A 23982-nucleotide genomic window follows, 5' to 3' on the forward strand; every position below is an offset into this window, starting at 1 on the left:
TTAAGTGATGTTTAGGGTGGAGCCTAGAGCTTCACGCGTACTGGGCGAACACTGCCAAACAAGCTGCAGTCCCAGCTCTCACTGCAGTTTTAACTTGTAATTTGCTGTTACAGATAATGTCCAGTGGTTTGTATCTCCTGGTCACTTGTATGTGTTTGTGTGAGTACAGCCCTGGCTGTCCTGGAACTTGCTATGTAGACCAGGTTGTCCTAGAACTCACAGAGATTTGCCTGACTCTGCTTCCCCAGTGCTAGGATTAATGCTGTGCTGGGGATTCAACTGAGTTCTTTGCACATGGTAGATAAGTCCCCAGTCCTCTTGACCTATTTTTATTTCCTTTAGATTCATATTATTTTATGGGTGCTTTATCTGCTTGTATGTGCCACCATGTATGTGCCTGGTACCTAAATAAGTGAGAAGAGAGCATGGGATCCCTTGAAATTGAAATTACAAATGGTTGTAAACTACATGTGGGTCCTGGCAATGCAATCTGGTCTTCTCTAAGAGCAAAGAACACCCCTAAACCCAAGCCACCTCTCCAGCCAGACCTTTTTAATTTTTTTTTTATTGGTAGCATGCCTATATGTATGTCTATGTGGAAGTTTCAGATACCCTGAAACTGGAGCCACAGACAGTGGTGAGCTGCCATGTGGGCTGGGAATTGAACCCAGGTCCTATGGAAGAACAGTTGGAGCTCTTAACCACCGAGCCATTACTCCAGTCCCTTTATTTTTTAATTTTTTATATTTTATTTAATTAACTTTTTTTTTTTTTTGGTTTTTTGAGACAGGGTTTCTCTAGCTTTTGGAGTCTGTCCTGAAACTAGCTCTTGTAGACCAGGCTGGCCTCAAACTGACAAGAGATCTGCCTGCGTCTGCCCTAAGTGCTGGGATTAAAGGCGTGCGCCACCACTGCCTGGCTATTATTTTATTTTTTCCTTTTTTTTTTTTTTTTTTTTTTTTGGTTTTTCGAGACAGGGTTTCTCTGCAGCTTTTTTAGAGCCTGTCCTGGAACTAGCTCTTGTAGACCAGGCTGGCCTCGAACTCACAGAGATCCGCCTGCCTCTGCCTCCCGAGTGCTGGGATTAAAGGCGTGCGCCACCACCGCCCGGCCTATTATTTTATTTTTGAGATTATAATCATACCATACACACACACACACAATGTTCTGTCTGCATGTATACCTGCATGCCAGAAGAGGGCACCAGATTTCATTATAAATGGTTGTGAGCCACTATGTAGGTGCTGGGAATTGAACTCAGCACCTCTGGAAGAGCAGCCAGTGCTCTTAACCTCTGAGTCATCTTTCCAGGTCCCTTACTTATTTTTTTTAAACAGACTAAAAAAAATATTCAGGTAGATCTCTGTGAGTTCGAGGCCAGCCTGGTCTACAGAGCAAGTTCCAGGACAGCCATAGCTAGCTACACAGAAATCCTGTCTAAAAAAACAAAAGGTTACTATGTATGTGGACACATGCCGTAGTAGTGGACATTTGAAGTTCAAGACGGTTGGTTCTCTCCTTTCACTGTGTGGGTATAAGGATCTAACTCGGGTTGTCCGGCTTCGTGGTGAGTGCCTTTATTGAACAGATGCATCTCTTGGGCCACTCTAGACTATTAATGAGTACACTAAATACAAGCTGATTAAAGTAGGTAATAAGGGCCAGCCAGGTGGTGCAGTAAGGCTATTTGCAGCCAGGCCTGACTGATCACTTGAGTTCAGTCTCCAGGTCCTACTTAGTGGGAAAGAATTCACACAACTTGTCCTCTGACCTTGACTCAAGCATCACCTACACACACACACACACACACACACACACACACACACACAGAGAGAGAGATTTACTGATAAATCTTTTTTGTGTGTTTGTTGTTGAGACAGGGCTTCTCTGAGTAGCCCTGGCTTTCCTGGAGTGCTGGAGTATCCCGGAGTGCTGGAATTAAAGGCGTGTGCCACCACTGTCAGTCTAGTATGGTAAATCTTGATGTATTTTCCAAACGTTTAGTGCACAATAATGGGGCTGGGTTTGGTGTAGGAAAACCGAACCTCACTTTCACGTCCTCCTAGAGGGTCATCCCAACATATACTCACTGCCAGATTCATGATTTACGTACGTGTACACACACACACACACACAGACACACGGTTTTTCCTTCAGCTCTTCATGTTTACCTTTGGAGGTTGCATTTGCTTTGCTTTTCCTTTTGTAGTGCTGCGGGTCGAACCCAGTCCTCAACTATGCCAGTCAAGTGGTCTGCCCTTAAGCTTCACCCCTGAACGCCCTTTGCCTTTTATTTATTTACTTATTTGTACATACGTTCTGACGGCCACTGACAGATTGCAAAGAGCAGGCAGACGCCTCGCCCCACTCCCGATCCCCCTGCAGCCAGGGTGGCCGGTCTGCGGCGAGGCAGAGCCACTCAGTCTGCTGAGCGGCGCGACCTTGGGTCAGGCTGGGCCGCTCACCCGTTGACCTTGCGGGGTAGGGGGTGGCTCTGCTTTCTGCCCAGCTGCGCCGCGGACCGTGGGGTCTCGGGTGGTGCCCACGCGCTACGACTCGCCAGGCTTCCGCAGCCCTACGCCCCCGGCGTAGCGGCCTCACCAGCTCCGGACGCCCTCGGGACGGACGCTGCTCTGCGCCGGGAGCGCGGGGCAGGAGCGATTCCCGACCGCCGCCTGCGCTGCGCACGCGCGACGGCGCCCGCGGGCCCGCGCGCCCTGACGCAGCCGACGCCGCGCGCCCAAAATGGCGGCGCGGTCGTCGTCGGGGGCGGCGGCGGTAGAGGGGGCGGTGGCGGTGGCGACGGCGGCCGTGAGTGCGGCGAGGGGCCTGAGCCGGGGGCAATGAGGCTGGCCCGCCGCGGAGCCGTGTAGCCGACACCCAGACCCTCCTCCCCGCCTCCGCCGAGCCGGGGGCGCGCGCGCGCGGCCGTCCGCCGCAGCCTTTCCCCTTCCCTCTCTCTCCCGACTCCGAGGCCCCCGCACGGCTCCCCACCAGGGCCCGGAGGATGATGAAGCTCAAGTCGAACCAGACCCGCACCTACGACGGCGACGGCTACAAAAAGAGGGCCGCGTGCCTGTGCTTCCGCAGCGAGAGCGAGGAGGAGGTGAGGCCGGGGCAGGGGGGGTCCAGGAGTGCGGGGCGCGGCCCGGAGGGCTCCGGACGCGGGGCTGAGGCAGGGGGATGGCACTCTGCGACGGCCGCCGTTCCTCCCCGCCGCCCCGGGCAGCCGGGCTGACCCGGGAAGGGCGGCTCGGCGCTTGGCAGCTCGGCACACGTGCACGAGGCACAGGCCGGCCTTTGTGGCGGAGCCCAGGGCCGCCGGGGCAGGTTTGGGGTTGGCCGAGGAGCTGCGGCTGCCGGCGGCGGGCGGGAGGGCGAGCCCTGGCGGGGACCGAAGATCCTGGGCGCCGTGCACCAGCCAGAGCCAGCCGTTTGAGGCCAACGTTGAGCTGTGAGGCCGGATGGTGGAGCCCGAAAAGAAAGGACACTGGATACATTTTTTTTTTTTTTTTTGTGGATCGAAAAATTTCACAGACATTAAATGCTGTATTTATTAAGATCTTTATCCTGACAGTTTTCTGTTGTGCCCTATAGGATAACCTGTAAGATACGCTCGGAAAAATTGAAAATTTTTAGAGTCTGTTCCTATTTACTTAAGGAACTTTAAAAAAAAATCTCAGCTTCACAAAGCCGTTTCTGTGGTGATGAAGGGAATGCCGAAAAGGCGCATGTTTTGTAAATCCACAAAGAATAGCTGCTGCGGGAATTCGTCGGATGCCTGTGGGAACACATTTCTGTCGTGTGAACGGTGGTAATGACAGTTAGCTTGGAAACCACGAAGGACAGTGAAACTGAGTGTCTGACGCCGGCCGTCAGCGGTGGGCTGTGGCGGCCGCGCTGCAGTACAGCGCAGCGTGTTGAAATGGGGGAGCGGAACTCGACCCGTTAGTTTTGAAAATCCGCGATGAAACAGACCGGGAGTCCCTGTCCGGGGATGTTTAGGAGGAGGAGGGAATAGAAATGACGGCCCGAAGAAAAGCAGTGAAAGCGTTCATTGTACTGTTGAGGGATTGCTGGGGATGGCTTCTGCAGCGGAGTTCGGAAATGTACACTTTGTTACTTTGCGTTTATTACAAAGGTCCTCGAGGGAGGCGTTGTCAGCGGGGTCCTGTCGTAAATGATGAGCGGGTTTTAGAATCCGTTCTTAAGTAAAGTAAAACCGTCATTCATGAGGACTATTCTAGAGGCTTTGTTCTCAGTGCTATCACATGGGAAGTCAGATGGGATGGGGGGGGCTGTCGACTGGAGGGACAGCTAATTAGCATAATAGCATGCCACACTACAGTGCTATGGTTAAGCCTGTATGTACCCCAGCTACAGTAGAAGGTTGTGTAGTTTAGTCACATGAGCGCAGCAAGACTTTGTGTTTTAAAAAGATTGTCCTAGAGGTTGAAAATGTGTGTATTTTGGATAAATACTGGAAACTTAAGATCCTAAACAAAGGAACAACCGAGTTTTACTTTTTGGTTGCAAGTTTTATGATGGTGGACAGCAGCTTTGATGTGCATGCGTGTTTGCGTGTTTTGGCCACCCTTGGCCTTATGAAGGTCAGACCAGGTGTAGGACCTGATTTGTAGGAGCTTAAAGTTTTAAACTGTTAAGAGAAGCTTTAAAGCATTTGCTTGATGGTGGAGTTTCCTTTATTGAATTTCTTTTTGCACATTGGTTGGTTAATGAACAGAACAATCGTGTGAATCTTGAATTACTGATTCCGTGGGTGCCATAGTCATAGTCTGGTAAGAACAACGTTAATGGGCACGGGCTGGTTCTGGTCAGTGAAACAGATAGGCTTTCAATGCAGAGCCCACTAAGGGACAGCCCTCAGTTAGCGGTAGAGGTTTCTGATAGTCTCTTAGTTCAGAGGGATTTTGGACCACAAAGTAATCTCTAGGGTACTGTTTAACTCTCAGATTATATAATTGTGTTGGAAGGGAAGTGATTTGTTAGTTCCAGGGAAGCTTTTATGTTCTCAGTAGATGTGCCAGAGACTGGAAGTGTTAGCTGCCACCATTGTGGGGAAAGTGAAATTCACACTTAAAAGGCATTCAGCCTAATTTTATTTTTTTAATTGGCACTAATGGCTTTCATCAAGAGAATTGTTAACATTATTTTTGCACAGTGCAATAGTAATGTAAGTGTAAACAGGACCTTGAGGGTTTTTTCCCCTTTTTGTTTTTTTGAGACAGTTTTTCTGTAGCTTTGTAGCCTGTTCTAGAACTTGCTCTGTAGATCAAGCTGGCCTCGAACTCACAGAGATCTGCCTGTCACTGCCTCCCAGAGTGCTGGGGTTAATCTACTACCAACTACCCAACGATTTATATTTTTAATTTTTTTTAAATACTGCCGTGATATTTTTTAAATTTATTTATTATATATACAGTATTCTGCCTGCATATATCCCTATAAGTCAGAAGAGGGAACCAGACCTCATTACAGATGGTTGTGAGCCACCATGTGGTTGCTGGGAATCGAACTCAGGTCCTCTGGAAGAACAGCCAGTGCTCTTAACCTCTGAGCCATCTCTCCAGCCCCCGGTGATTTTAAATGTAATTAGCCAATGTCAAAAAACATAATACGGTGTGAAGAAAGAGATTAAAACATTAAGAAATAATTGACCAAAATCACTCAACCTCAGGAAGCTGTAGTCACAGGCCCAGCAGTAAGAGCAGCAGAAAGTGATCCAAGTCAGAACCAGAGTGTGTACTTAGCAGTCATTGAGCACACACTGAATGTGAGGTTGTCTATACAGTAATGGGAGAGATGGGTAGGAGAGAGCTTAGAGCTGGCAGGGGTGGGGGTGGTGGGAGGTGCGGAAGGGATGGAGAATTAGAAAAACCTACCCAGTAGCATCGTGCTGGTGAGTTTTCTTCTAAACTTCTGGCTGTTTTTCTTGTTGATAAATTGAAATTAATAGGAAAAAGTCCCCTGCTTATGGATAACATTTTGTAAATGGGTATTTGATATAGCTGACATAGTTATTGCAATGCTGTACCCTGAATGATTACTGTACTCATAAGCTGGTTCCCAGCCCTGGGCTCCCTGGAGGTGAATTGTGTGCTTAGTCCGTGTTTGCTTAGGTTTGTCATTCTTGTCTTTGTGGAGGTTTTCAGGGTGAAACACCCGTGAAGAAGGATCACTGTGTGTGTGTGTGTGTGTGTGTGTGTGAGAGAGAGAGAGAGAGAGAGAGAGAGAGAGAGAGAGAGAGAGAGAGAGAGAGAGAGAGATACTTTAGAAAGACTGCAAATGCATGTCATAAAGGAAGTCACTGCTTAGTTTAGTGCACAAGCCAACTGGAAAGGGCTGAACAGCTACTGTAAGATTTTGCACATAGATACCTGCTAGTAAGTTTTCAGATTTTTATCCCATTTAGGGGCAAGACCTAAGAGTAGGTCATTCATTATGTGGGTGGCATAGGAGACAAAGTCAGCTGTAATTCAGTACTTCTTTTTGTTTGCTTTGGTTTGAGATGCATTGGAGCCCAGGCTGGCCTTGAATTCCTGATCTTCTTGCCTCCATTTAAGTGTTGGGAATATATACCCAGCTGAAATACTTGAGCTATTTCTTCTCTTTTTTTCCCTCTTCAGTGCTGAGGATTGAACTCAGAGCCCCTTGCAGGCTATGCAAGTGCTCTACCAGTAAGTCACATCCACAACCCACAGTTTTGTTTTTATCTTGAAATCTTGGCTCCACAAAGATTAGCAAATCAATATACTTTTATGTTTTTTGAATTGATTGGGTAATGCAGTTCATCTTTGTATATTTGACTTTGACTCTCTTAGAGCTGTCCCAGAGAGATTGCTCTTCTTCCTCTACTCCTCTTTTCTGGAACCTCCATGGGGGACGACTTGTTTGTGCTCTGTACCCTTAGTAGGAGGACTGAGGAGTGTGGCCCTGGCTTCTCAAACAGTTGAAATCTCTCAGAATGAACAGTGATGGACACTGACCTCTGAGAAAGATCAGCCATGCAGAGTGCACACCAGGAAATGTTCCAGTGCCTGAGAGTCGTCTGCCATCACCTAAAGGTCTACAGTAGCCCAGATTAGTGAGCCTATTTATTTATTTCTTTTTGGTCTTTGAGACAGGGTTTCCCAATAGATAGCTATAGAACAGGTCCTAGAGCTGGGCGGTGGTCGCGCATACCTTTAATCCCAGCACTCAGGAGGCAGAAGCAGGCGGATCTCTGAGTTCGAGGCCAGCCTGTCCTGGAACTAGCTGGGCGGTGGTGGCGCACGCCTTTAATCCCAGCACTCAGAGGCAGGCGGATCTCTGTGAGTTCGAGACCAGCCTGGTCTACAAGAGCTAGTTCCAGGACAGGCTCCAAAGCTACAGAGAAACCCTGTCTCAAAACAAAACAAAACAAAAAAACCCAGTCCTGGAACTTGCTCTTGTAGACCAGGCTGGCCTCGAACTCACAGAGATCCACCTACCTCTGCCTCCTGAGTGCTGGGATTAAAGGTGTGCCACAATTGCCTGTTTTTTGAGGAAGGGTTTCTCTGCTGCTAAGCAGGCCAGGCTAGCTGGTCTCCACCCCTGTCTGACTGTCCGGAGTGCTAGGATTGCAGGTGGATGCCATTATCTGACTTTTGTGAGTTGAGGGATGACTGGCAGCTCTTCCCAGCCCCGTCTGTTTCCTAAAAGACAGGTTACCACCTAATGGCTTTCTGTGATGTGGTGCTAGGTTTGCCTGTTGGTGTTTTCTCAGACCCTTGAGCTCCCCAAGGCGATGGGGAGTGGACTGACTCTGCAGATGTCAGTGGATAGAGATCTGGTGGCCTGAGTGTTTGTCTCTGAAATCCTCAGAGGGACTGGTAGAGGACGCCACTGCAGACCACACCTGCCAGCGAGCTCTAGAGAGGCAGGAAAGCTCTGGTGCAGTCCCGGGGCAATAACCTGACAGAGGCTTCAGCACATCTCAGCCTGGTGGGGAGCCCTGGCTCTGGGCGTCTCAGCTGTTGTCCAGCAGTACAGTCTTCTAAGGTAGAGTGGGGTATTTCTGCTCTTCATTTCTCTAACGTGGTTATGGCTGCTTTTATCTAATTCCCCTCCATCCCAGGGTGTGGGCACCGTACAAGAATTTTTATTTATTTATTTTTTCTCATGTTTCAAATATGTTGTGTAGGGAGGCTTCTAACTCACTGTGTAGGCCTGGAAGGTCTTGTACTCTCATTCCTCCTGCCTCGTTCAGCGCCCCCTCCCCCAAGTACTGGGATTACAGATTACAGGCACTAACCACCATAAACAGCTGCCCTTTTTTTAAAAAAAATTTATTGTTTTTCATTTATTTGTTTGTTTGCTTAATTATTTATTTATTATGTATACAATACTCTGTCTGTGTGTATGTCTGCAGGCCAGAAGAGGGCACCAGACCTCATTACAGATGGTTGTGAGCCACCATGTGGTTGCCGGGAATTGAATTTAGGACCTTTGGAAGAGCAGGCAATGCTCTTAACCACTGAGCCATCTCTCCAGCCCTATTTTTGGTTCTTTCAAGAAAGGGTTTCTCTGTGTAGCCCTGGCTGTCCTGGAACTTGCTCTTGTAGACCAGGCTGGCCTCGAACTCACAGAGATCCTCCTGCCTCTGTCTCCTGAGTGCTGGGATTAAAAGTGTGCACCACCACTTTTAAAACTACTCCTTGCGTTAACCCTACTTCCTGCTTTTAAATGATTCTTATTTGTCAATCACAGGTTACACATCTTCTGTGTGCAGCTGTCTGTTTCTCCATTTCCTGGTGCGGGCGAGAAGGGTCTGTCTTTAAGACACTTCTACTTGTTTTATCACTTTCTTCAGTGCGTGTGTACATGTGTGTAGCTATGCTATGGAGACCAGAGGTCAGCCTGTTGTTCTCATTTGTTATCCATCTTATATATATTTTTAAATGTTATTTATTTATTATGTATACAATATTCTGTCTGTGTGTATGCCTGCAGGCCAGAAGAGGGCACCAGACCTCATTACAGATGGTTGTGAGCCACCATGTGGTTGCTGGGAATTGAACTCAGGACCTTGGGGAGAGCAGGCAATGTTCTTAACCACTGAGCCATCTCTCCAGCCTCTCCATCTTTTATTTTTAAGGCAGGGCCTCTTACTAGCCTGGAGCCCACTGATAAAGGTTAAGCTGGCCTGCCAGTGACCCACCTGAATCCACTTCCTCAGTGCCTGGATTATAAGCATGCACACTGCGTTCTCTGTTAAATAAAACATGGGCTCTGGGTATTGAACTCAGGTCCTATGGTTGCTCAGCGAGTTTTTTACCAGTTAAGCTAACTCCCCAGGCGCGCACGCACAGGCAGTCACACATGTATACACATCTACACACACCTGCACACACCCGCACATGTGTGTGTGAGAAAAGACTATTCTGTTAAGAAAAGTAAAGGTGTTGGAGAGATGACTCAACAGTTGAGGACATTGGCTGCTCCTCTAGAGCACCGGTTCAATTCTTAGCACCACAGGGGGCAGCTCACAGCCTCCTGGCACTCCAGCTCTCGGATCTGGCTCCATCTGTTGGCTTCTGCGGGTGTACGTCACACACATAAAAATAAAATGAATCTTGCTGGGTGGCGATTGCCCACACCTTTAATCCCAGCACCTGGGAGACAGAAGCAGGTGGATTTCTGTAAGTCGAGGCCAGCCCGGCCTACAAAGAGTTCCAGGATATGTTACATAGACAAACTCTGTCTTGTAAAACCAAAAATAAATAAATGAGTAGAATAAAATAAAATGATTCTTAAGAACCAGGGGAAAAAAGTAACATATCTCCTGAGATGTCCAGCTCTCCCCTTTGTGGCAAACTCCCTCAGTAATCATATCCCCTCTTCTCTACCATCCTCTCCTGGACTCTCCAGGCAGGTGATTTTCTCTAATGTTTGTTCTGGCAGAGTCCTAAACGTTTTCAGGGCCAGTGACCAATCTGAAGTCCTCATGTTACTTGCAGTTTTTTGTTTGTTTGTTTGTTTTGTTTTGTTGTTTTGGTTTTTTGGTCCTTTTGGAGACAGGTTTGTGTAGCTCATGCTGGCCTGGAACTCAATGTTGTAGCTGAACATGATTTTGAATCTACCACACCTAGCTCCCCTCCCTTTTATATGAATTAACCTTCCTTTTCTCTTTTCTTTTTTTCTTCCTTTTTTTTTTTTTTTTTTGAGACAAGGTTTCTTTGCAGCTTTGGAACCTGTCCAGGAACTAGCTCTTGTAGAACAGGCTGGCTTGTTTTGTTTTTGTTTTTGCTTTTTGAGACAGGGTTTCTTGGTGTTAATAGCCGTGGCTATTCTGGAAATCATTCTGTAAACCAGGCTGGCTTTGAACCCACAGATATATCCACAGATATATGTATACACCTCCCCCCACTGCTGGATTTAAGGGCGTGCGCCACCACTGCCCAACTGCTTTGAATTTTTTCTTCGCCATACTTCTGTGGCATCTCTCTTCCATGGTCCTTCTTCTGAATTCCTTGGGCTTTCTGACTTGGTTGCGGTGTGTGAGGGATAGTTTGGAATTGCCTCTATTAAGCAGTCGGGGCTTCACACTGATTACATTCAGAAGCCTATTTTAGCTCTGAGCTCTCCTGAAATCAGGACTAATGGCCAGCAATCTACTCCATAGTTCCATTTGGGAACCTGATAGACATCTCAAGTTTCAGATGCTAGAATGATTCTGCTTTGTTTCTTTATTTCTTTATTTCTTTTTGACAGGGTTTCAACTGCGTAGATCAGGTTATTTTTGGAACTTGTGATCCTCCTGCTTCAACCTTCCAAGTGTTGGGATTATAGACATGCGTAATGAGCCCTGCATTTTGTGTGTGTGTGTGTGTGTGACAGGGGGTATCAGGTGGTGTGTGTGTGTGTGTGTGTGACGGGGTGTCAGGTGGTGTGTGTGTGTGAGAGAGAGAGAGAGAGAGAGAGAGAGAGAGAGAGCGCACAAGCGGAGGTGGCTTGGAAATTGGACTCAGGCCTCATGCATGCTGGCTAAGCATTCGCTTTTCCACCTAAAATATACCCCCAGCCTTCAAACTGATATTTTTATTCCATTCTCAAAACCTCTAAACAGCCAGCTACAAAAACCTGCCTCTCCTGTAGCAATATTAGACTCCGTACACTGAGGAAAAGAAGTCTCCTCTTTCTGTTGTTAGTTGTGTAGCTCACGTTGGAGACCTCAGGGTCACCCTTGGCTTTTCCTGTTTCTTCCTTTAATCTGGCTGGAATCCCACTGCAGCCATATCTCTCTAGCCTGGTCCTCTTTTGCTTCTCTCCTGGATGGTGGCCATGACTTCTTAATTGGTCTCCCTGCTTGTGCCTTTCTACCTACATATTGTTCTCCACCCCAGCTCACTCTTCTGAACCCAAAGTCAGATCGTGTCCCTTGCAGAGCAAGTCCCATGGCCCTGCTCTGGAGCTACCATCGTCTATCTTTTCCTCCTGCTTCTTTGCTGTTCCTGTTTTCCAGTTATATGGCCTCAGTGTTCTTTCTCTCCCATGTTGCCTGCCAGGCTCATTCCTCATGCTTAATCCTTTGCTTAGTCATTAGACCATCTTTTTGAAGCACATTAAACCAGGCAGTGGTGGCGCATGCCTTTAGTCTCAGCTTTTAGGAGGCAGAGGCAGATGGATCTCTGTGAGCTCAAGACGAGCCTGGTCTACCGAGTGAGTTCTGGGACAACCAGGGCTACACAGAGAGACCCTGTCTTGAAAAATGAAAAGCAGCAGCATATTAAAGCATAATACTGGCCTGTCGTCATTGGAGGCTCTGGTGCTGCTTTTGTCTTATCAGCACACAGCACCATGAAATACAATGAGTATTTGTGATTGCCCACTTACTCTAGAGTGCAAACTGCTCCTTAGGATAGAGACATTGTCTTTTTATTTATTTACTTACTTTAACAATTGCTTCTCTATCCTGCGTATTTAGAAAGAGAGAAGCTGAGTGCTGTTTGTTGAGTCTGTGACTGGATGGGTGAGCCCTGGGCAGTCAGTCTCTGCATCAGCTATTGTATAATGGAAGAACTAATAACCAACACTCACAAAATGCTAGTATTTGTAGGAACTCACTAATGAGTGTGTTCTGAGAAATCTTTCTTCCCATAAATCCATACTCTTAGTGAAAGGGTGTTTGATAATGTTGAGTGTCAACCCAGTGGAGTTTATGTTTCTTATATTGTAAATTTGGGGGGGGGGCAGAGAAGAAATTTAAAATATTATTTTTGTTATTTTTAGTTAGACATTTGTGTGCAGGTTTTAATATGTTTGTGTGAGTTGGCAGAGGGTAGAGGCGGCAGCAGCTCCTCTGGAGTTTCAGGTCCTGCCTGACTTGAGTGTTGGGAATCAAACTTGGTCTTCTAAAAGAGCAGTACATGCCCGTAACTGCTCAGCCGTCTCTCTAGCCCCTGGAAGGAGGTTTTGAGACAGTACCTTGCTCTGTAACCTCACCTGTCCTCAGACTCATGGAGCCTAGGCTGGCCTTGCACCTGTCAATCCTGCCTCAGCCTCCTGAGTCCTGGAATTTCAGGCTTGATAATCTTCTGGAATAACATACAGGATTTCTTTAGACATTAAAGTGCAGCATCGGGAAGGATCTGGTGGAGATCTGTGTGATGCTGGACCCCAACCCCAGTGGTGTAGTACCCGAGGCCAGAGCATTTTCTTTCTGCTGACATCCTAGAATCTTTTTTTTTTTTTTTTTTTTTTTTTTTTTGGTTTTTCGAGACAGGGTTTCTCTGTAGCTTTGGAGCCTGTCCTGGAACTAGCTCTTGTAGACCAGGCTGGTCTCGAACTCATTGGTGCTGATCCGCCTGCCTCTGCCTCCCGAGTGCTGGGATTAAAGGCGTGTGCCACCACCGCCCGGCTCTAGAATCTTTTTTGTTTGTTTTGTTTGTTTTGATTTTGAGACAGGGTTTCTTTGTGTAGCCCTGGCTGTCCTGGAACTTGGTCTGTAGACCAGGTTAGCCTTGAACTCAGAGATCCGCCTGCCTCTGCCTCTTGAGTACAGGGATTAAAGGTGTGCGCTACTATTGCCTGGTATATCCGGATTCTTTTTAATAATATTTTGTTCCAGCTCTGTCCTGGAATCTTTTTTTCCAGTATATAAATAGATAGTTACATAAACTGAAATCATGGAGTCAGTAATGTTTAGTTACCTGACAGTGGTTCAGAACCAACAATGTATGTAAAATTTGTGGGTTTTTTGTTTTGTTTTGTTTTTTGAGACAGGGTTTCTCTATGTAGTCCTGGCACACTTGCTCTGTAAACCAGACTGACCTCAAACTCACAGAGGTCCTCCTGCCTGCACCATCACCACCCGGGTGTATGTCAAATTTGGAACCTGAAGTTATTCTGAAGTTAATAATGAGACTAAAGTTGATAAGATATTGTCAGATTTTTTTCCCCTATGGTCATCATTCTCTTCCCTCTCCCTTCCTACCTCCTTATTAGACAGGGTCTGACATGTATGCTGGTCTCACACCTGTGAACTCGTCAGCTTCCTGCTGCTCTCCTAAGAGCTGGGATCACAGGTGCTCACTGCCAGGCCTTCTTTATTCTTTTTTGAGGTCAAGGTTGTTGCTCATGTGAGTATGGAGGCTGGAGATTGGTGCTGGGTATCCTCCTCTCCTGCTATTTTATTTAATTGTATGATTGTTTTGCCTGCATGTCTGTGTATGCACTACAGAATTCTGAGGAGGGTGCCATTCCCCGGGACTGGAACCAGGGATGCTCATGCATCACTATGTGGGTGCTGAGAACTGAACTCAGATCCCCTCAGATCTCTCCAGCCCTGTTTTATTTTGTTTGCTTAAACATACTTTGGGCTGGAGAGATGGCTTAGTTTCTGAGGGCTTCTGCTGTCCTTACAGAGGTCTCAGGCCTCGTTTCCAGCACCCACACAGGCTCACAACTGCCTTTATGTAACATTCAGTCCCAGGGACTCCAACGCCTTTCCCAGCCTTCAAGGGCACCTGCCTGTGGTGGTGCACATGCACACACAGAGAAGACCTTTCTTTCTTACTTTGTTTTGTTTTTGAGACAGGGTTTCTCTGTGTAGCCCTGGCTACCCCGGAACTCGCTCTGTAGACCAGGCTGGCCTCGAACTCACAGAGATCCGCCTGCTTCTGCCACCTAAGTGCTGGGATTAAAGGCATACACCACTACCACCTGGCAAAAAAATTTTTTAAAATATTGCGCTTTTTTTTTTTTTTTTTTTTTTTTTTTTTGGTTTTTCGAGACAGAGTTTCTCTGTGGCTTTGGAGCCTGTCCTGGAACTAGCTCTTGTAGACCAGGCTGGCCTCGAACTCACAGAGATCCGTCTGCGTCTGCCTCCCGAGTGCTGGGATTAAAGGCGTGCGCCACCACCGCCCGGCTTATATTGCGCTTTTTTAAAAAAAAGATTATACACACACACATTGTTCTGTCTGCATTTATGCCTGTAGACCAGAAGAAGGCACCAGATCTCATTACAGATGATTGTGAGCCACCATGTGGTTGCTGGGAATTGAACTCAGGACTCTGGAAGAGCAGCCAGTGCTCTTAACCGCTGAGCCATTTCTCCAGCCCCTATATATATTATTATGTTTTGGGTGGGGGCATATGCATGCACGTCAGAACAACTTTTAGGAGTCACCTCTCTGATGTGGGATTCCCCTCTGTATGTTGTGAGTAGCATTGGTTAATAAAGAAATTGCTTTGGACCTATAGCAGGGCAGAACAGAGGTAGGTGGGGAAAACTAAACTGAATCCTGGGAGAAAGAAGGCGGAGTCAGGAGAAGCCATGTAGCCACCTGGGACAGATGGCAACTTACTGAAACTTTGCTAGTAGGCCACAACCTCATGGTAATGCATAGATTAATGAAGATGGGTTAATTTAAGATATGAATTAGCCAGAAATAAACTTAAGCTATTGGCCAAACAGTATTGCAAATAATATAGTTTCTGTGTGATTATTTCAGGAGTCTGGGCAGCCGGGAAACGAATAAGCAGCCTCCAACCACGGCTCTCCTTCTATGATGTGTATCGTAGGGATTGAACTCAGATTGCCAGCCTTGTTGGTAGCAAATCCCATTATCCACTGAGCTATTTTCCAGCCCCAAGAAGCAGTTAGTTTTGATGACATACTTTTTGTGTGTGACTTAATGTGAACTCTGGCCATGGTGCTCACTCTCTCAAGTTTATGTGGCTTAAATGCTTTCATTTGCTGCTGCTTTGCCGAGATGACTCAGCAATGAGCTGGACTCATTCAGCCGCCATTAACTTGAGGGGACCAAACCTGGCTCGGGGCTTGTGTATGTACTACAGTGGTTGGCGTTGGTTTCTTTCCCAGAGGTTTTGTAGTGTGTGTGTGTGTGTGTGTGTGTGTGTGTAATATAGTCTGCCTTCAATAGCGAGATGAAGTGGGTGAGGTGGTGCATGTATGCAGGCACTTGGAAGGTAGAAGCAGGAGGATCAGGGATTCTGACCTACCCTATGCTATCCATATTAGACCCTATCTCAGAAAGCAGAAACCAGACTAAAACATAAGAAGATGAAACATTCTGATTTTATTCGTATAGTAAGTTAAGAAAATAGTTCAGAAAGATTCTAGGTATAATGACTTTATCTCAGCTGGGCATGGTGGTGCCTTATCCATTCTTTGGTTGAGGGGCATTTAGGTTGTTTCCAGGTTCTGGCTATGACAAACAAAGCTGCTATGAGCATAGTTGAGCACATGTCCTTGTGGCACAATTGAGCATCCTTTGGATATATACCCAAAAGTGGTATTATTGAGTCTTGAGGAAGGTTGTTTCCTAATTTTCTGAGAAATCGCTACACTGACATCCAAAGGGGCTGGCTGTACCAGCTTGCATTCCCATCAGCAAGGCAGAAGTGTTCGAAAGGGAAGATTTATTGGTGCTGTATCATTTACTTTGAAAGTGCTTTCTGGAGGAGGGCAGATGGAGCATAGACAGTCTCAAACTCTGTCAGCTTGGAAGTGGCTTTAGCTATGACTTGTCCATCCACCTCAGTAAAAGACAGGAGCAGAAACCAAGAAGGCAGCTCCGCTCTGTCTGCAGTACATAAGGCAGGGCATGCATTTCATTTTGGCAAATCCACAAAAGGAACTGAATAAGTAAAATGGAAAGGCTTGAACAAAAGTCTATTTCTAAAATGGACTCAGATACACAAACTGGTGGTGTATGCAGGTCCAGCAGCGGCCTCTGCTGCCGTCACCATAGCAGCAGCTGATCACGAATCTTGGCACCAGTGCATGTGTGCTGTGGGCAGGAGCTTAGTTTGTCATGGCTATTTTGGGCAAGTCTCAGAACAGAATTGAAACCCACTTTACTATCCGTTTTTCCATTATAAAGATGTTTCACAGCTGTTATACAAATTATTATTAACATTTTTATTTTATGTGTATATCTTTGTACCATGTGTGCGCCTGATACTCTTGAGGACCAGAAGAGGGTACCAGATCCTTTGGAACCATAGGTACAAACAGTTATGAGCCACAGTGTGAGTGCTGAGAACCAAACCCTGGTCCTGTGCAAGAGCAGCAAGTGCTCTTTCCTGCTGAGCTGTGTTCTCTAACCCCTCCTTTTATTTTTGAGACAGGGTCCAACCATGCAGCACTCTGTCCTAGAACTCATTATGTAGACCAGGCTGACCTTGAAGCCTCTGCTCCTGAGTTACTGTCTCAGATAATATCCTCTTAGGAGTCCACCAGATTGTGACATACTTGCGTTCTAAAATGTTTCTTGCATGTGGTTTGCCCTTGTGGCATTGTGTGGTCCTCTTCCATCAGGTCCACACCATTCAGTCTCCAAGTCAGCGTCCTCCAGTGCACATGAAGGACATTCCTTTTCCCAGTCGGTAGATGCGTTTGACTTCGTGAATGATTTATGTGTATGTTTATGATGTCTCAGAACATATAATAAACATTTTCCAGCCTAAATTCTGTGCATGCTTTTAATGACTTTGTTCTCATTACACAGGTAAATAATCTGATTTACAGGGCTGTAGAGATGGCAAACAGTTAAGAGCACTGGTTGCTCTTTCAGAGGATCTGGGTTTGGTTCCCAGAACCCACATGGAAACTCACAGCTACCTAGAACGCCTGTCCTTCTCTGGCTTCCAGGGGCATCAGGCACACATACAGTATACAGATATAAATGTAGGCAAAAATACCCATATACATAAAATACAATGTTTTTAAAATCTGATTAACCTGTTCTACTCTAGAGTTGGCTGTGATGACTTAGTTCTGTATCCCAGAATCCAAGAGCCTGAGTCAGAAGCATTGCTGTGGGTGTAAGGCCACAGCAAGTTCCAGGGCAGCCTAGACTGCAGAGAGAGACTCTGTCTCAAAAACAAATATATAATTCATCAGAATAATTAGAAGGGGGTAAATGAAAATCCTAAGTGAATAATAACTCAGCATTCCTCTCTGTTGGGGTAACATTATATCAGAAAATACAGTAATGTTGCTGATCACAATAATTACTATTTTTCCCATCTCACACATTGTACATTTTAAAAAATTTATGTGACACTTAACAAATTATCTTTGAAAAATTGCTGTTGTCTGGGCTGGAAGTGGAGCTCAGTCAGTAAGATGCTTCCTGTCATGCACAGCACCCTGGGCTGGATCTCCATACCTTATAAAACCCTGGGTCTGCAGTGAGCAAATCCCCTTTCTTCATTTCAGAGCCCTGGGCAACCATCTTTCTCTTTGAATTTGACTGCTGGAGATTCTTCTCAGAAGTAGAGTCAGCGGCCGGGCGGTGGTGGCGCACGCCTTTAATCCCAGCACTCGGGAGGCAGAGGCAGGTGGATCTCTGTGAGTTCGAGACCAGCCTGGTCTACAGAGCAAGTTCCAGGACAGGCTCCAAAGCCACAGAGAAACCCTGTCTCGAAAAACCAAAAAAAAAAAAAAAAAAAAAAAAAGAAGTAGAGTCAGGCAACTTTTCTGTTTTCTCAGCATGTAGCGTAGTAGCTTCCAGGCCTATCCATGTTACAGGGTCAGAATTCCACTTTGTTCTCAAGCTCACATCCGGTTCCTTGCTTATCTCTGCCAGGCTAAAAGTCTGGCAGTCGCTGTCAGCGCTGTGCCCTGCCAGCCCACTGCTGACTGAGTGACGTGAGTAGTGAGTGTGTTAGGTGCACCTGGAGGCCATACAGAGTAGCCAAGGTCGCACCTGGAAAGAAAGGCTAGTGATGTAATTGGGAGAGGGGCTGGAGAGATGGCTCAGTGGTTAAGAGCGTGTGCTGCTCTTGCTGAGGGCCTGGTTTTGATTCCCAGCACCTCCATGGTGGTTCATAATCATCCATAGCTATGGCTCCCGGGATCTGAACTCCTTTGACCTCCTCAGACCCCAGGCACACACAGTGCTTCTGCACGTATGAAGGCAAAGATGACCAAGCAGTTAAGAGCTTGCTGCTCTTCCAGAGAGTCAGAGTTCATTTCCCAGCGCCCATGGCTGGGGAAAGGGTATCCTTATCACCACCCTTAACATAATTTCAGCTTCAGGAGATTTGATGCCATCTTCTGGCCCCTGAGGATGCTTGTAGTCATGTGACAAACCCATCTACTGCATACACACATGTTCATATGCATAATAAAAAATTAAATGTATAACAGAGAAACGACCTGGTGAATTTCATTTGGAAACTTTAGAAGTGATTTAGGAGTTTTTCTAGTGCTAAAAACAAACAAGGGGGGCTGGAGAGATGGTTCAGTGGTTAAGAGCATTGCCTGCTCTTCCAAAGGTCCTGAGTTCAATTCCTGGCAACCACATGGTGGCTCACAACTATCTGTAATGAGGTCTGGTGCCCTCTTCTGGCCTGCAGACATACACACAGACAGAATATTGTATACATAATAAATAAATAAATAAATAAATAAATAAATATTAAAAACAAGACAAATGTAGTTGCTGGAAAAGGGCAAGATCCTTCCAGTTCAGTTACAGCCACAGTAAGCTGACATACAGTCATTTTTTTTTACTAGCCAGGTGGTGGCGCACGCCTTTAATCCCAGCACTCAGGAGGCAGAGGCAGGCAGAACTCTGAGCTCAGGGGCAGGGCAACATAGGAAAACCCTATTTTGACACCCCCCACAGTTTTTTTTTAAATTTATTGGACCAGGCATGGTGGTGCATACCTTAAATTCCATCACTTGGGAGGCAGGGGCAGGCTGATCTCTGTGAGTTTGGATCTAGACTGTCTGTATGTCAAATTCCAGGCCAGCCAAAGAACATGTCTCCAAAAAATGTATTATTATTATTGTCTGTGCACATGTGTGTATGTATGTGGGTGTATGTGTGACTCTGCTCTTCACGTACTGCAGGCTGTGCTGGTGAAGCTCTGCTCCAGTCAGTTCCCTCTCCCTGTTGGAGCCGGGATGGCAGGTGTCCACTGCTGCATCCTGCTCTTGGGGGTTCCCTATGGTCTGACAGAGAGTCGAGCCAACTGAAGGAGTGTACAGGGTCCCGTGGGGAGTGGGCTGTGCTCTGGTAGTGATGCGGAGCATCTGTCATTTCTGCAGGCTGTTGGCTGGGGTAGTTTTCACTGGACATGTACAAGTTGTAAGTATGTCATTACTAAAAATACATGCTGCTCAGAGCTCCCCCTTAGCTGTACTTAGTGCAGTCTATTTGGGGCCCTTCCCACTGCCAAGATACCCTGACCACCCAGAGCTGCTGGATATGCTTCTTACCCTGCATGACCAGCAGCTTCCTTCCCTCCGTCATAGCTGGCACATGGGGTAGCTACATTTTAGTGCTGCAGGCACATGGTCAGTCTGCCCTTTATTTTCTTCCTCTTGGCTCTTTGACACTTTAGGGGATCTCTTTTGTATAGCTGGTGGAAGTTATTAAAGACCAGTAGATGATGGCAAGTTATTAAGCAGAGGTAACTTGGGGAAGGACCAAGTAGCAGTAACCCTGGCTGTCTCAGAACTCACAGTAGACCAGACTAGCCTTGAACTCAGAGGCACTCTGCCACATCCTGCCAACTGTGTCATTTTCTAGTAGTGAGGTGTGGCCCTGGAGGAGTTCAGTGACCCTTGGTGAGTGTATCCCTCAGTTCACAGACAGAGCTTCTGGAAGGGAAGGTTTGCTTTGGTTCATGGTTTCAGAGATGTCGGTGAGTCATAGTAGGGAGGTTTGGGCTGTTTGTGGTAACAGGAGTGCTTGGCCTTAACACCACTATGGCCCGAGGAGCAGAGAGTGCAGGACAGCTTAGAGCCCTTTATGACTTACCACTGAAGACCAGGGCCCAGTTGGAATCTAAAGCCCCACCCCCCAGCCGTCAATACAGTAACATGAAGCCGGGGACCAGGTGTTGAAAGCATGAGCTTATGGAGGACATTTCAGATCAAACTGTGTTTGCCCATGTCTCCAGATGCTTGTAGCCATCTTCTAATGCACAGTGAACTTCTCCTCCTGAAGTTTCCAAAGTCTTAACAGTTCCAAACCCTGCTTTGAGGTCCAGTCTCAGCTGGAAGCTGGGTTCAGTGACAGAGCAGTTGCCTGTTCTGATCAAGGCCTCAGACTTGATCCCTGAGGGCAGAGAACAAAACAGAGCACTCAAATCCAGGGTATCTCCTGAGGCTCCAGACAAGGTCAGAAAGAATGTTACAAACTTCTGATATACAAGGACACAGAGTAAACATTCCCAGCATTCCCAGGACAGACCGGCAGTGGGGGTGACAAGATTGCCCAGCAGAGCCAACCAGATCCAGTAGTTCTGTGTCCAGCATCTAGGGCATGGTGGTGGCAGTCCCACCTCCTTGGCTTTGCTGTTTGCAGCACATGTATCCTGGACCAGCTTCACTTGGTTCCTGCAGCTTCCCTCAGCAGACACCCTGCATCCCTGGCATGTCCTGCGATCTCCATTGTGTGATACTAACCACAGCTTACATGGAATCCCTGAAAGAAAACTAGCCCTGGACTGCATTGCGTGGCCTTATTTGCTTTTCGTTTGAACCATAGTATAAGCCTTCATTACCCCATCACGCAAACCTGCATGCTAGCACCACATCGATAGTGTCATATTCTGTCACTGCATGCTAGCACCATGTGGATTATGTCACGTTCTGTCAGCTGAAGATGTAGTTGGGCCCTTGTGGACTGTGGCTGCAGTGTCCTCTTAGAGCCTATATGACATTTTTTAGGCAATCCCTTTCTATCAGTGTACTGGTGTAGGAGTTCCTTCTGTCTTTGTGTTGTTTTTATTGGTTAATAAGAAACTGCTTTGGGCCTGTTGATAGGACAACACTTAGGTAGGTGGGGGGGGGGATTAAATCGCATGCTGGGAGGCAGAGGCAGAGCTGCATGGATCTGACTAAAACAGACACTGAGAATTTTACCCAGTAAGCCATTGTCACGTGGTGGTACACAGATTAATAAAAATGGGTTAAATTAGGATATAAGAATTAACCAATAAAAAGTTAGAGCTAATGGGCCAAGCAGTGATTTAATTAATGCAATTTCTCTGTGCTTATTTACAAGCTAAGCTAGCCAGGCGGCCGGGATGATCAAGCAGGCCCTCTCCCTTGCAACATGGGGCTGGCTAAATCCATGTAAAACATACATACATACATACATACATACATACATACATAGAGATTAAGGCAACTTTTTGCTGGTGGCCTGCTGCAGTTCCTTTAGGAGAAATTTTCTTAACTCAGCAGCCACAACAACAAAAAAAGTGGCAGTTTTAAAATGCTGGCTTTCTGGAGCCAGGCTGCTGTTATGAACTCTGACTCTTTCAGACAGCAGGTCTGGCTACAGAGCATTTGAGTTGGGTTTGTGAGCAGAGTGCTACAGCTTGCTTAATGGTGACTTGGACAGGCTGTGTGCCTAAGAATGGGTTGGTATGCTTGGCACCCAACTTGGGGCCGCTTTGGCTCTCTCTGGTTGATCAGTTGATTGATACAGACAGGGTCTTTATATGTAAACTGGAGTTAGAATCCTTTTGCTTCAGCCTCCCGAGTGCTAGAATTACAGTCACCCACCAAGTGCTGGAGTTCCACTGCTGGTTTACCATGGTCTTTTCTTTTTTTCTTTTTTAAGATTTATTTATTATGTGTCCAGTGTTCTGCTGGCATGTATGTGCCAGAAGAGGGCACCAGATTTCATAGATGGTTGTGAGCAACCATGTAATTGCTGGGAATTGAACTCAGGACCTTTGTTTTGGAAGAGCAGCCAGTGCTCTGAACCTCTGAACCATTTCTCCAGCCCCTTTTCTAAGTGGAAAAAAGTCTTTGAAATTGGTTTGTATTTTTATATCTAGGGTGTTCATGGTTGGGGGTGGTTATACAAGCTGTCTTAGAAGTAGCTTTGTAGACCAGGCTGACCTTGAACTCACAGAGATCTGCCTGCTTCTGCTTCCCAAGTGCTGGGATTAAAGGTGTGCACCACCACCGTCCAGCAAGGTCTCACCTGTAGGCAATTTTTCATCGGGACTGCTGGCTAGCTCCCAAATAACCACACAGAGACTTACTATTAATTATAAATACTTGACCAGTAGCTTAGGCGTGTTACTAGTTAGCTGTTTCAACTTAACCCATATTTCTCATCTAACTTCTATCACGTGGCTCATGGCTTGTTAGATCATTTTCTGCATGTCCTGCTTCCTCTGTGCCTGGCTCCAGACTCCTCAGACTCCTTCCCAATGTCCTCCTAGTCTAGCTCTACTGCCCAGTCTCTTCCTGCCCAGGTTTAGACCAATCAGCTCTTTATTAACCAGTTAGGATAATACATATTTACAATGTGCAAAGATTGTTCCATAGCAAACAACGTTTCCTTGTGTCCCAGTGAAAAATGTGAGGATGATTGCTTCACTTGGAGCTTTAAACATGTGCTCCCAGACTGTATTTCCGGAGCTTCCTGTCACCCTCTGTTCCACATCCAAATCAGTAGCTAAAAGCTGCAACAGTTAAAGAGCCATAGACTATGTATTCTGTCTAGAATTTACTCTGATAAATAAATTTGTTTGTTTTGTGAGGTTGGGAGGGCATTGAAGCAAGAACTCATGTAGCCTAGGCCAGTCTGGCCTTCTGCTTCCTATGTAGCCAAAATTCTTGAACTTTTGATCCTCCTGCCTCCACCTCCCAAGTGCTGGGAATTGGGATGATGAGCATGTGTTGATTTTATGAGGTACTGGCACCAAATTCAGCACTTCATACATGGGGCAAATGAAGCCAGCTGAACTGCATCATCAGCCCTCCATCACTTTTTAGATTCAGTCTCATTCTTTAGGATTTGAACAAAACTTAGTTAGGTTATTAGCCAAAAAACAATGTGCAGTTGACCAGCTGAGTTCCCAGTGCTGGCCTGTCCCCCATTGAGACCCGATGAGCAGTTTTTACTGCCCAGCCTTTTGATGTACAAGTCTTCTTAACTCCCAAAAGGATTACTGTTAAGTGAGGCTTACTGTTGCAGAGTATTTGAGTACACAGTGAACCTGAGGTTGCTTTATTTGATGGGAAAAAACCTGTTTCTAGCTGTGGTGTAACTCAGCCCTAGCAAACACCTTTAATCCTAGAGCTTTCTGCTTGAATACTGTAAACAGGATCAAATCAAGTCAGCCATAGGTCAAAAGGTGGAGCAAGCAACTAGTTGACAGGAAAAAGCCATAGAGAGTTGGTGTGGGACAAGTCTGTATTCTGTCAATTATGTTTTAAATAGATGCTGATTGGCCAGTAGCCAGGCAGGAAGTAGAGGCAGGGCATTGAGAACAGGAGAATTCTGGGAAGAGGAAAGCTCCCTCTGCAGTCCTGCCCAGACATCAAAGAAGAAAGATGTGACATGCCCTGCTGAGAAAGGTATCGAGCCTCGTGGCTAACATATACTAGAAGAATGGGCTAATGTAAGTTATAAGAGTTATTAATAAGAAGCCTGAGCTAATGGGCTAATCAGTTTATACCTTATGTAGAACTCTGTGTGATTTTCTTTG

At 46.4% G+C, this 23982-nt stretch overlaps 1 protein-coding gene across 1 annotated transcript in view; it reads left to right on the top strand.

The window, feature by feature from the left end:
• The first annotated feature begins 2742 nt into the window (after positions 1 to 2742).
• Nudt3 (nudix hydrolase 3) overlaps positions 2743 to 23982 on the top strand; it is a 48428-nt gene continuing 27188 nt past the window's right edge. The window contains exon 1 of the mRNA XM_038342588.1: positions 2743 to 3106. Within this exon, the coding sequence (XP_038198516.1) occupies positions 3008 to 3106 (99 nt within the window). The 5' untranslated portion in view covers positions 2743 to 3007. The remainder of the gene's footprint in view (positions 3107 to 23982) is intronic.

The sequence above is a fragment of the Arvicola amphibius genome, chromosome 9, assembly GCF_903992535.2.
Source record: "Arvicola amphibius chromosome 9, mArvAmp1.2, whole genome shotgun sequence".
NCBI classification, from domain to species: Eukaryota; Metazoa; Chordata; class Mammalia; order Rodentia; family Cricetidae; genus Arvicola; species Arvicola amphibius.